The 13,657-nt window shown below is 33.5% G+C and overlaps 1 protein-coding gene across 1 annotated transcript; it reads right to left on the bottom strand.

Annotated features, from left to right (window-relative positions):
• Window positions 1-3,539: 3,539 nt before the first annotated feature.
• LOC113728241 (uncharacterized) lies at window positions 3,540-4,404 on the bottom strand. Its single transcript, XM_072077195.1, has one exon. It carries the CDS (start codon window positions 4,283-4,285, stop codon window positions 3,701-3,703), a length of 585 nt encoding a protein of 194 aa, XP_071933296.1. The 5' UTR covers window positions 4,286-4,404; the 3' UTR covers window positions 3,540-3,700.
• Window positions 4,405-13,657: the final 9,253 nt, after the last annotated feature.

Here is a 13,657-nt window from a genome sequence, read left to right as displayed (position 1 = left end):
CGCTCTAAAGTTGATTATTGCAATTAATTGCTTAATATCCTCCAAATTACTTCTTGTTTTATACTTATTAAGTAATTCCTATTTGTAGGAGTTGAATTTTTTTTGAGAATGACATTTGTTGATTTGAAATCGTAATGACATGAATTGCTGAATGTTCTTTTCTTTAATGAATCCATCAACACGGACGAAGACATTTTATTTAGGTGGTGAATTTGTCACTAAGCTCAAGAGCAGAACAGAAAAGATGTCGTTTTGTTCGTGTCGTAGAGTCGTTGGGCGTTGTGGGTTGGGTTACTTGCAGTTGCTGAGCATGACGTATTCATTTTTCAAAGTCCTCACTCAACTCGACGGGGACAATGGAGGACGGACAGCCAGACGGTGATAGGTAGAGAAACGTCAAGTTTGGCCGCTCTTTTATTTTTATAGCAACGGTGGGTATCAACGTCAAGTAGGGTTGCAAACGAGTCGAGTCGAGTCGAATTTTGAGTTAATTGACCCGAATTTCGACTAAATTTTATCAAATTCGAGCTCGACGAGCCGGCAATTTTCAAGCTCGAGCTCGAAAAAAATAAAAAATAATTATTTTATTTTTTAAAAAATAAATAAAATAATATTTTTTTCTTAATAAATAATAAAATATTAAGAATATATACGTAATTTTACTATAAAAATAAAAAATAAAAATATATATATGTATAATATAGGCAATTTTATTATTAATTAAAAATAAAAATAAAATATATATATATACTTAAGCTTGCGAGCTAACGAGCTTAATATTCTGAGCTCGAACTTGACTCGAGCGGCTCGATTCGTTTGCAGCCCTAATCGCAAGGGTGGTATCAACGTAAAAAAAAAAAAAAAAAAATCTTTTATGATCCCTTCATCTTCACAACTTTATCCAAACAAAACTTTAAAGAAAATATCTTAGGAAAGATAATTCCCCTTTTTCCTTTCCCTACTTAGGTTTACCTACTTAAGAACCACTTAATCATCCAATTATAACCTCCATGTGAGGGAGCAAGGTGGGACTTCCGTTTGGGTTGCAAATTTTCAGAACAAGGATATACATGAGGTGATTGAAAATGACATAGTTGAGACTTGAGAGAAAGTATTTCCAAAACTCTTTCTCAAAAGGAAAAAAAAAAAGTGACAATATAAATTAGAGTTGTAAACAAGCCCATCTTTTGACATTCAAATTCAGTTCATTAAATTATCTAACCTAACCCATTTATGTAAAAAGTCAAAAATTGTGTTCGAATTCGATCCTGACCTTGATTCATTCAAGCTTAAATAATCCGAACCGTGCTTAAATAATTCGTTTAACAGCTCTAAGGTTAAGCTGAACCTTTTCTTCCTTTCCTTTGTCGTTTTGATTCCGTTGACGAGTATATGTATGTCTGTCTCCTCACAGTGAGAGTGTAGTGGTGATTGCCCAAATGGCATTCCATCTCCTTTGTCCTACTGCCAATGATAGCACAATATAATAGCAAGGAGATGCCGGCTGGCCACCGCCGGCTAATCCTAATAAATTGCCATCCTTAAGTGATGTGTAATAAAAAGAGAAAAAAAGTAAACGGATATTTGCTAATCTTTGTATCCCCTCTCTTTTTCGAGAGCAGATCCTCTGTCTAATATTTTGTGTCCAATTTCCTGTTCAATGTGAAATTACATAGTTTCACTTATTATATCTGCTGATGTGATAACTAAAAATAGGTGGCTGTTTGGCTGTCTTATATTTCTTTTTCTTTCTTCTTTTTTGGGTTTCTTTTGTTTACACAACTTTGTTACAATTCCCATCTTTTTTAAATATTCTTTTGTATTTGAAATCTTTAATACTTTGTTTTAAAAAAAATGAGAATTGTAACAAAGTTATGTAAACAAAAGAAACCCAAAAAAGAAGAAAGAAAAAAAAGTATAAGGCAGCCAAACAACCACCTATTTTAATTGCCACATTAGCAGATATAATAAGTGAAACTACGTAGTTTTATATTGGACACAAAATATTAGACAGAGGATCTGCTCTCCTCTTTTTCTTATTACTCCATCCGTCCTATTGTTAATGTCATGTTTCACCTTTTTCATTGTCCCAAAATTAGAGTCACGCTACACTATTTTCCTTCTAATGTTCCGTCCTTGCCCTCATAGTGCATGTGCTAGAAAATCCAAATAAATTTGGTAGGACCTGCTATTTATTATTCATTTGGAGAAGCCAGAGAAGTACGTGAGACTAATTCTCATTTTATAAGGCCAATAATAGCACGTGTCTCTAACATACAAAGGGATGCTTTTGGTTAAGATGGGACCCACGAAATCATTACTGCATGAAAAACACAAAGTGCAGCTGACCATTGTACTTGCGACGGGGTAAATTTGGAACAAAATCTTGACTGTCAATAATGATACTACTGTATATAAAAAGTTGCATTTCCTATAAACGTCTCTAATATTGGGGCGGAGGGAGTGCTATATTAGTACAGTATATCGTAGTCTGAGCCCGCCTGCAAGGCATGAGGCGAGGGAGGGGCATTGGTTTCTCGCCATTTGCCGACCCACAAGCGTTCCTCTTCTCCTTCCTTTGAGGTTTTTCGTTCCCCGGATTAGTTGGAATCTTGGAACTGACACATTTTTTTTTATTTTTCCCGTTCCTTACGCAAGACCATAACTGTATACTGCATAGAAATTCTTAATTCTTCCTCAGTACTACTGCTATTTCCATGAGTTGGCCACAAATATTCACATTTTGTCGTATCCCGATTTGACTTTAAAAAAAAAATTTGTTTTTCAAGTGTTATCCAACCTATCTCTCTCCTCGATTTGACTCATTTTTATGTCTTACCAAATTCAAACAAATTTCAGAATTAACTCAACTGGTGGACTAGTAATGTACTCAGATGCCTTACCCATAAAAACTCTGGAGAATGAATGGCATATGCACTCTGTGCCACACTCTGAATTAATAGTTATTGAATCATAAGAAAACAAAAAAGAACTAAAACATAATGTTTATGAAGAAGAAATAACAATATAATAAAAAATGAGACAGAGAATGGCACAAAGTGTGAGACAGAAGATTCGTTGCGAAATTTCCCCCATCACCTTTTTTTTTTTTCCAGGGTTAATATTAGTACCACATTATTAGAACCGATGGTTTACCAATTACACGTACACAAAGCACACCGAGTATCAAACCCCAGGCGATGCATCTAAACTAAGGCCCCAAAAAAAAAAAGTAAACAGTGTTAAGTTGGTAGTATATTAAACATCGAATTATACCTTTAAAATTTCTAAACTTAAAGGAAAATCAGTCTTTTTCTCTCATTAAATTAAATAAAATAAAAAACTAAAAAGAAACTTAATCGTGTTCAATAGAATTTAGGTAATTAAGTATAATTCCTCAAACCACCCCAAAAAAAAAAAAAAAACTCAAACCTCAAGACAGTTTTAGCTGAGCTACAAAACCCAATGAATCAATAAAAATCACTATTAAAAGTAGAGCATATTATTAGGAATGACTGAACTCCACAAAAGAAGAGATTTAAGTCGAAAATAGAGCATGAATCACAACAAGGAGTGGTATAAATCTACAACGACAAACCATCATTTTTTTTTTTTGGTTGTTGGTAAAGGAGGAGCAGTTTGATTCAACTTCGATTGAATGGAAACTGCGTCGAAAGAAGGAATCTGAAAGAGTCTGGAATTAATTGCTTCGGTCGTTCTCGTCCCTGAAGGGTTGATTTTCAATTTCATGCTGGGTAACCGTACCGCCAGCCCAGCCAAGATCCAGGGTGAGGTCCAGAAAATAGAGCAAGAAAACGAGAAGAACGCAGCACAAGAACATAGGAATGGGTCCAAAGATCCAAAAAAAAAGTGGGAAAGAGAAGTAAAAGGCCCGCAAACCAAGCGACCAGAAATAGCTTCCCCTATTCACAGTGGCGGCGACGTAGTCAGGAGTGACGCAGTAGTGATGATGCGCTTGGCGGGGATGGTGGTCGGTGGGGACGTTGATGAGGATGCTAGCGTGGCTGTAATACCTTATGGACTGAACGTTAAACAAGAATGCGACCAAGAAGCATACCAGTATGCTAAAATACTTGATGGAGAACGCCAGCCGGCTCTTGTCTCCCACCACATCGAGAAACCACATCCCCGTTGGAGAAGAAGAAGAAGAAGAATCAGGCTCATGATCATGCTCACCTCCCCATTGCCTGCTCATGCCAGTCATCAATACTGCAATGACAGAACTGAGCATGATGGCCGTCGATGCCAACAGGGTTGATGCCATTATGTTGTTTCTCAATGTTTGCACCGCCAGAACCCCATTTTTCGACGCGTCCTGCAACCAATTAATGAATCAATCCCATTCGTACAATTTCATGCCTGCAACTGCATTTTCCGTTCTTATTACTCCCTACTTAGCTACTAGTCTGCTACATACCGTATTTCACTCGCTCCGTCATACTTCTACTGTTACATTTCCATGTCTCTTGTTAGTATAATAATTACAACAAAAAGGAAACCAAAATAATAAATAAATTGCAAAAAGGTAACAGGTGATGATGAGCGTAATATTTCGTGCGACGAGATATCTAATCGATCAGAGATTTGGTGTTTGAAATAACTTTTTGCATGCCCGAATTGGATTTGAATATACGAATAGAATGATTAACAGTTTGAAAAGAAACAGAGAAAAAAAAAAAAGGCCGGGCAGGGGGACGAACCTTCATCATTGCCTGAACCCAGAAGCGGCGATTGATGGCATTGATGCCGATGACGGTGCTAGTTGGGAGCTTCACGATCTGATGGAAAAGCCAAACGTGATATACCAGCATGCCCCCAAGCCCAACTGGCACTAACACGTAATCAAGAACCTTTTCCTCCATCTGGTGATAATAATGTTACACAAATAATCCTCTAATGAAATAGTAAAAACCAATTATACGCATTTACTTGAAAGGAAAAACATTTCAGGCGAGTAAAGGATCTCTGCTATTTTCTGGTCTCAGTCGAAATGCTCTCCTAAAATAATGGTGGTATTATAGGGTTTCTCCCCTCCTAAGCCGCCGCGTGGTCGTTTCGTTGGGGTAGCCGAGAGGAAAGGTTGAAGTGTCCAACTGCAACACGGGTCTCTGCAACTCGGGGCTCCGTGGGACTAAAGATTTCTCCTCTTCACGACTTGCACTTAACGGAGCTTGTAGCGTCATGCCATCACACAACCAGGGATGGGAATACTGCAAAAGGACCAAAATTCCTGACCGAAACTCTTTCGAAATAAAATACTCTGCTGACTTTTATGAGTTCATATTTTATTATTAACTAACTTAACTAAATAATAGAAAGATAGATGAGCTGTGCGAAAACAAAATGGAGCTTGAAGGAGAACAACTCCTTAATTAATATTCCCAAAACTAAATAGATAAAGGCATCTTGAGCTTTTAATGAATCCAACTATTTCAGAACATGTTTGAGTTTGAAAAAAATTGAATCATTCAATAAATAAATCGAACTCGAACACAATGTTATACTTGTTTTATAATCGAGTCGAACATTAACTTTTGCGAACTATTCGAATAGTTCATAAACACGCATATAATTATAAGAACAAATAAATACAAATATAAATGTGTTTAATAATATAATATTAGTACTTGAGTCAAGAATATTTTTTCTATGTGTAGTATAGTCTTAAGAATTCAAAGAATAAAGGATTAAGTGTTGTAATAAAAGAAAAACGGAAAGAAATATGTGGCTTGCTAGAGGATAAGAAGCATATATGGCTTGTTATGTAAGTTAAAGGATATCAACATATATATAGTTGTTTGTCGTTCATTTTGAAAAATTATCAATAGATATTGAAATTAGTTCAATAAATATCTCATCCATAGAATGAGAGAGAGAATTGGAAAATATTATTTTTAAAAAAAATATAATTAAATCATTTCCAAAAGATCATTTATTTTAATGAGTTGAACTTGAATTCAAAATTAAATATTTATACAAATTAACAAGTTAAATTTAAGTAACATTTATAGTTCATTTAATAGTTGAACTCGAACTTTATCTACCTTGTATATAAGAAGAAAGCCAAGTAACTGTAGCAGCCTATCTTTTTTACACATGTATTACGTATATTTTTGACAAGTGGAATCTTGATTAATTTAGCTAAATTTTTCCTTCACTTTTTTGATTCAATTGGGCCAAAACCAAAAGGATTAAAATATTTTTTCTCCTTGAAAAAATCAACTCCATCTCTTCTTCTTCTTCTCGCCACTGCTGTTATCATCCCTCACCTTTTTTATTTTTTATTTTTTAAACCTAATCTAACTAAGATTGTTGCCATTTGTTTCGTCGAGATACTTAGCTACTTAACAAAGAGAAGTCTTTATTATTTTTTTATCCCATTTTACATTTTTTTTTGTATCTCTAATCTCTCATGTTTGCTCTATTCTTCGATCATAATGTTATAGCCAACTGGCATTTGTTTGCTAAATTTATAGGATGACGTTGTTATTTGATATTTCTTCATGGATAAAAGGTGAAGTATTAAAATATGTAAAAAAATCTTAGAATTCATTTTATACCAATGATTATTTTCTATGAAGAATAAAACAAAATTTTATTCTTTTCTTTTCTCCTGCCAAGATTTGATTTCTTACTTCGCATTTTTTCCTTTTCGTTTTTTTTGTTACATTTTGTAATTATCTACAATTTTGTGTATTTTTTAGGAGAAAAGATATATCATGTGATGCTTCCACCAAGATAAATCTAACTAGAATTTCGTCTACCTTTGTTTTTCTCTGTTTCTTTCTCCCCCTCCCCTCTTTGGAATTACTTTATGGTCTATTCAATTTAATTGAAGGATCCTATAAGATTTTGTATATATATTTAAACAATGTTAATTTTTGTTTGTTTTTTAATTACTCAAGTGTTGTAGTATCAATTGGGTTGGCATACAAGAATTGTAGTTGGTGGTGGAAGTCACATCAAGACTTTCAGCCTAGAGTGTGACTTGACAAATATTTGTTAGAAAATTCAATTTTGATTAGGAAGATGTTTTTGCAATAAAAAAAATGATTTAGTTCCAATTTGTATATATAGATCTGGAACGTAGTAATTCATATTTTTATCTAACCTTGCTATTTATATTATGGAGTTGTAGAATAATGTTGTCACCTTTAGGTGGGATTTAAATAGATGAACTATAACTTCTTCTGTCAAAAGAATGAAAATGTAAAAGTTTATAATAAGCTATATTGATGTTAAAGATTGTGCCATGTTTTAGTGGTTTTCTAAACTTTTTCTCATTATTAAAGTATTGGAAGTATTATGACTGCTTTTGGTTTAGTTACAACTAAAACTATACTGCTATTAATACAGCAATGTGCTTGTAGTGTATTAATTCTCTCCTTTTTGGGTATCATCATAATAGTGGGTTAAAAATCTTTATTTAAATCACAATAAATAGGGGGGTTGGTTTCATAGATAGAATTTCTCTTCACAACAAATTTTGAGGAAAATTTTTATTATACTCCATATTTCGTTAATTGTATTCCTACAATAAATAAAAACTATATGATAAAAATAATAGTGAAAGTGTGATTAATAAAAATGAGAGTTCAAATAACATTTGTCAATTTTAATTGTTTTGATACTCAATTTTCTCCTATATTTCTATTCATTCATCATGTGCCAAAATAATTTGATGTATGTGTTAGATAAAATTTCTAGGGGCCCAAGCTGTGCTTTGCAAAGCTCAAGTACCTCTAGTTCATACAATATACGAATAGAGATGGAATACCAAATATTCGACTCGTTAAAAAAGTCTATAGCCTCCGACGACAACAAGGCATTGGGAGGCCTGGGTTCAACACACCGTAGCCCGTTCAGAAAAAGGGCCTAAAATTCAGAATACGGATAAAGGTCGCAAAATGGTCCAGAATTTGTTGATGGGTCTCGCTCTTTATGACAAGAGGATGAGCCACAAATTCAAAAAAAAAAAAAGGCGGCTTAATGTGTGTAAACCAAAAAATCACATGTCTAGGCGTGTTTTGTCAAATTTGTGGCCCAATGTATACCGTGCCATCAGAGATAACAGATAGGGATAATGGTCTTAATTTCGAGTCTTGTAAATAGGGCTAATTCCTTAGATTATAACTGGGAAAAAAAAAAAAAAAAGTCGGTGAATTGTAGTTGTGATAAAGTTGTGTTTTCATGCTATACCTACCGGGCTGACGAAGTACAGTAGGGAAACCAAATTTTTTTTTTTAAAGGCAAAGGCTGCTGTGCTTAATCAGCACGGTAGCCAATAATTAGCCACCAAGAGTAATTGTTCTTTTTTTTCTAGTTTAATCAATTGTTCTTAAAAGCTAGTTTCCAATTTGTATCACGCTTTTATGTGTTGATCATATTTGGGCTATCCATGCCCCACTCCATAGAGCTTTACTTGTCCTTTTGGCGAATAGGCATGTCATATATGTATTGGTGATTGGTGGGAATGTACACCTTTATCTCAAACAATCTTCTTGTATGAGATTAATGATATAGTGGAGTAATTAATTGCATAATTTCTGTAGTTGGTGGAATCAAATAACATCTTAGGTGTTATTAATGAAATTAAATAATGACAAAGCCAAAAAATCACCTCAAAATGTACATACATAATATAGAAAGCAAAAAATGTTCTCAACTTTAATGAAGAAGTGATGAAGGAATGTCAGTTTTTTTTAATGTATTTTGATGAAATAGCAAAATCAGAGTTGGAACTAATATGATGATTTAATTCAATAGTTAAAACAAACAGATCTTAGAGTTGATTAACAAACTACGACAAGACAATATACACAAAATTGCCTTCAACCTGTACGTAGAAGTTTATTGGTAAACTTCTTCGTGACCTACTCATAATCATTTCCTTCTCTGAGTGCATCACAACTTTCATAGCACTTCAGCAAGTATTTTTAAATAAGACAAAATCCGATTCACAATAGTAATTCAAAAAGAAGTAAGAAGTAGTTTTGATGGAACTTGTATTAATATAACACCATGACGGATATGCGGAGGATAGGGCAAAACTAGTTGAAGTATTGATTTAGAAAACATATGTAAAAAAAAAAAAAAAAAGAATAATTGTTGGCTACCGTGCTTAGTAAGCACAGTAGCGGTTGATGGCTTAATTATTAGCTGACGTGATTCGTACCTTTACTTTATTATATGAGGGTAAAATGATCAAGTTCTCTAACAAAACAAAAAGCTGGAAAACCTGCCCGTAACTTCTTATTTTTCCATTTTTCTATCCTATGCTCTTAATGCTCGCCTTATGCATAATTAGTAAAACATGGGACGGATATAGTATGGGATACTATACTCATATTATTAATATCTCATGTTATATCTGTCCCATGTTTTACTTACATATTATTGTTTGGATAATAATTATTTATCCAAATAATTTGCTTTCGCACCCACTGTTAATTAGTGTACTTTTTTACATGTAAAATATCTCTACTTTGTCAAAAAAAAAATTTGACTTATATCATAAACACATTTCTTAATTCGTAATTTTATATTTTTAATAATTTTTTTATCTTATATACATCACATCAAATCACAATAGATAATATAATAATTATTTTAAATAATATTCTATTCTAAACAAACAAACTCGGAGTGTATTTGGTGGCAATAGAAAAATTCAAAGACGACCGCTTGGGACTTGGAAATAAGAAAAAGAAAAGCAAGACCAAAAGTGGGTGGAGTTTGGTGCACAATTTGCCATGTCGTCAGAACCAATTCAGAAACACATTCGCTTGGTGGGCGTCTCTCTGCTACCTGAATTCTTCTTCGTGCGATTTTTTTTTTTTTTAGTTAAAAAAAAAAGGTTTGCAGCGGAAATAAAATTCACTTGCAACAAATTTCCAAATTAGGGTTCTTTCGACTTTCCTCCCACAATCTCCATCCCATCCTTCTGTATGATCTCCAAACCTCATTTTTCTTTCTCTTTTACTTAGATTAGTTTGAAACCCAGGTCGAGAACCAGGAAAATGGCTGGTGAGTTTGGTGGAGATTCGACCCACCACTTCTAAAGGAACAAAACGATTTGAGAAGTAAATCCAGTAATTGGTTAGCAGAATGGAGAAGTGATGATTTCGAGTGGATAGTTGACAGCAATGGTGGTGATGATTAAACTCAAGGGTGGAGATAGGAGCTAGACGTGGTTGGGATGGGGGAAGTTCGGTCTCTGCCGGAATACGGAGCAGAAGAAAATTGGAGTGTTTTGTGATTTTGAGGTTATATGTTTTGGATATAACAAACGAAAAATTGTTAAAATAATTTTTTTCGTCCCTTATTTTTTAAAATATAATTTTACGTCCCTTATAAATTTATATTTATTAAATTTGGTTCCTATTTAGATTTTTAATTTTTTTGTTTGGTTAAAATTCATCACGCACCTTGCACGTAATCATTTTTTATGGATAAAATTATCAAATTATATTTTATATAATATAATATATAATTTTTCGAATTTCACAAAATGAATTTTTTCGTCCCTCGTATTTCATAAAATAATTTTTTTTGTTTCTCACATTTCACAAAATAAAAATTTCCATCTTTCATTGATTATGCGTGCGAATATTTTTTTATTTTTAAGAATTCATATATATATATTTATTTATTTATTTGATTTCACATGAACAGTACAAATAGCATGTTATATATCTCTACTTGATTTCACTTAAATAAACTAATTACAGTTATAGGTGAAATCAAACAAAAATATATTACATGTTATTCGTACTATTCAGGTAAAATTAATATAGATGTATATGAATTACAAAAGTTATTCGCACACATAATCAATGAAAAATGAAAAAATTCATTTTTGTGACATGTGTACGAATAATTTTTTCTTATTTATATAAAAATTGATGTATATGTATATTTGATTTTACCTTGATAGTACAAATAGTATGTAATATATTTTTATTTGACTTTACTTGAATAAACTAGTTGAGTGGTATGGAGGAGAGAGTGTAAGTGAGAGGTTTCATATTCGAACACTCTTGTTTACACTAAAAAAATAGAAATATATTACATGTTATTCGTACTATTTAAATGAAATTAAATAGATATATACATGAATTAAAAAAAAAACTTTTTATGCACATGCTTAATGAGGGATGGAAAATTTTATTTTGTAAAATATAAGAGATGAAAAAATTCATTTTATGAAATGTGAGATACTATGGATCGAATTTTGTAAAAATTAATTTGACAATTTTGTCCCTAAAAATGAGTACATGCAAGACATATGGTGGATTTCGATAAAAAATTAATCAAAAATCTAGATAATGATTAAATTTGATTAATGTGAATTTGTAAGGGACATAAAATTATACTTTTAAAAGTGAGAGGTGAAAAAAATTATTTTACAAAATATAAAAAACGTTTTGAATGATGTTCCATGTAGCCAAATCAATTGTGTGTGTGTGTGTGTGTGTTTTTTTTTGTCAGTCGTCATTTTATCTATAATATTTTATACTATTTTAATCTAAAGTCTAGGGAGGTCAGTGAGAACTAAACTACCATCGAACCAGACGGATACACTAAACACTCATCTAAATTTTTGAAAAAACTATTTAATGTGACAATTGCTTTAAATGGGCTCGGTGGTGGCAACCCGCGTTTGGACCAGTGGTTAAATCAGTTGTGTTGTGTGACGTGAAAAATGATGCGTAGACCGAGTCTACAAAAGCAGTACTCATTTGGATCGGGGATAAGAATTCCATGCATTTCACAGGAATTTGACCCGCATTTCATTTACATCTTTCTACGTTTTTTCACATTATCTAAATGGTATTTACACATTAGTCCTCCGTTTAAACTTTAAAGTAGGCCTGTCAACGGGTCGGATCTAGACCCGGATCCGTGAAATTATTGCGGGTATGGATAGAGATTTAATTTCGTTTTTCGGATCCAGATCCGGATCTGTTTTGTCAAACAAAAAATGGGTCGGATACGGAATATAGTATTCCGACCCGTATTAGACCCGGATCCGGATATAAATGAATTAATAATTTAAAAAATATATATTTATCAATATAATTTGATTAGGGTGATGTATTTTAATAAAATTAATTTGATTTCTTTTCTTATTTGATTTTTTCTTTGCATTAATTAGAAATTAGTTTACAAATATATTTTTTTTTCATTTTTATTAGAAATTATAAAAGTTGATAAATTTGTTCGGGTAGACCCGGATCCGGAATATAGAATAAAAGACCCGTCGGGGTAAACGGATCGGATCCGGATCCGGCATAATAATTCGGGTCCGGATCCGAAATAATGAATTCCGGCCCGGACCGACCCGTTGACAGCCCTACTTTAAAGTCGCAACGTCAACAAGAGAATCGGATCAAGGGAAGACTTCCCCAGTCCTCCCTTATAAATACCCCCCTCCTCCGCTCCCCAATTTCTTGCTACACTCTCGCCTGTTTTGAGAGAATATTAAAAAAAAAAAAACAATCAAAGACTGGAGAGACGAAGAAGAAGATCTTTCCCTTTTTTGTTTCTGGAGATACTGTAAGTGATTTCCTGCTTTATTGCCTTTCTTGTTTTCTTTCTTTCAACATTTATATGTATCTACAGATTTATTGCTTTTCGCTGGTCAACTGTTTTTTGGTTTCTAGTATTTAATCTAATTATCTGCTTTTTAGGGCTTTCAAATGTGTATATGGGCGTTGTTTAATCGGTTTCTTTCTTTCTTTCCTTCTTATATGTAGTCCTTTAATCTTGTCTACAGGAGTTGTATTGATGTTGCCATGGATAATTTCAATAAAGATTCTAGCTTTGCAACAAATTACCTTACCAAACTAGTTAGCATACATGTTTATACCCGTGAGCCTGCTACGCTCATGCCTGCTTTCTCTCTCTCTCCCCCTCTCCCTCTCTCCCTCTCTCTCTCTCTCTCTCTCTCTCTCTCTCTCTCTCTCTCTCTCTCTCTCTGTGTGTTTTTGTCAGATTTGTCGTCCTTTTTGCAGAGAAACTTGAATACCTGACGTGGTATTGAAGTTTTTAAGTTAGGACTTGGGTTTACTTTTTGACTCCCTGCTTCATATAATATGTTCGGCTTTTCTTTACTCCACGTGTAAGACCCTAAAGGATTTGCTCTTCTGTCCCTGTGTATGCCTAAAATCTGCATCTTCACGGTTTTATAATTTCAGTCCTTGAATCCATTTTCAGCTCTTTCCTGGGATAGTTTGACTACTATACTTGATGCAAGTTCCCAATCTTATATACTCCCCCCTGAAGCGCCTTTCCTCATCCGGGGAATAATGCTTTATTGAGGGGCATTTAACCTCCACTGAATATATTCCATGGCTGGCTGAGAATAAAGCTATGACATGGGCTACTTTCTTCAACCATTTTGTCTCGCATCCTCACATTGTTAGTAGTTAAACTGTTCTACAGAAACTCGTTCTCTAGCATAGATAGTTTGTCTACTCTCTTCCAATCATGGTTACTGCCTTTTCTGAGAAAGGTCCTTCCAACCAAGTTTGACAGTTTCTGGTGTTGTCTTGGGTCTGCAGAGTGTTTGGGACAAAGGCATAAGAAGTTGCACTTCGTAACCCCTGAAAAGTTTTCAGATTTACCCAAGGAA

The sequence above is a fragment of the Coffea arabica genome, chromosome 2c, assembly GCF_036785885.1.
Source record: "Coffea arabica cultivar ET-39 chromosome 2c, Coffea Arabica ET-39 HiFi, whole genome shotgun sequence".
In the NCBI taxonomy this organism is placed as follows: Eukaryota; Viridiplantae; Streptophyta; class Magnoliopsida; order Gentianales; family Rubiaceae; genus Coffea; species Coffea arabica.
Note: the sequence above shows the minus strand (reverse complement) of the source record. Positions and strands in the feature narration are given on the sequence as shown.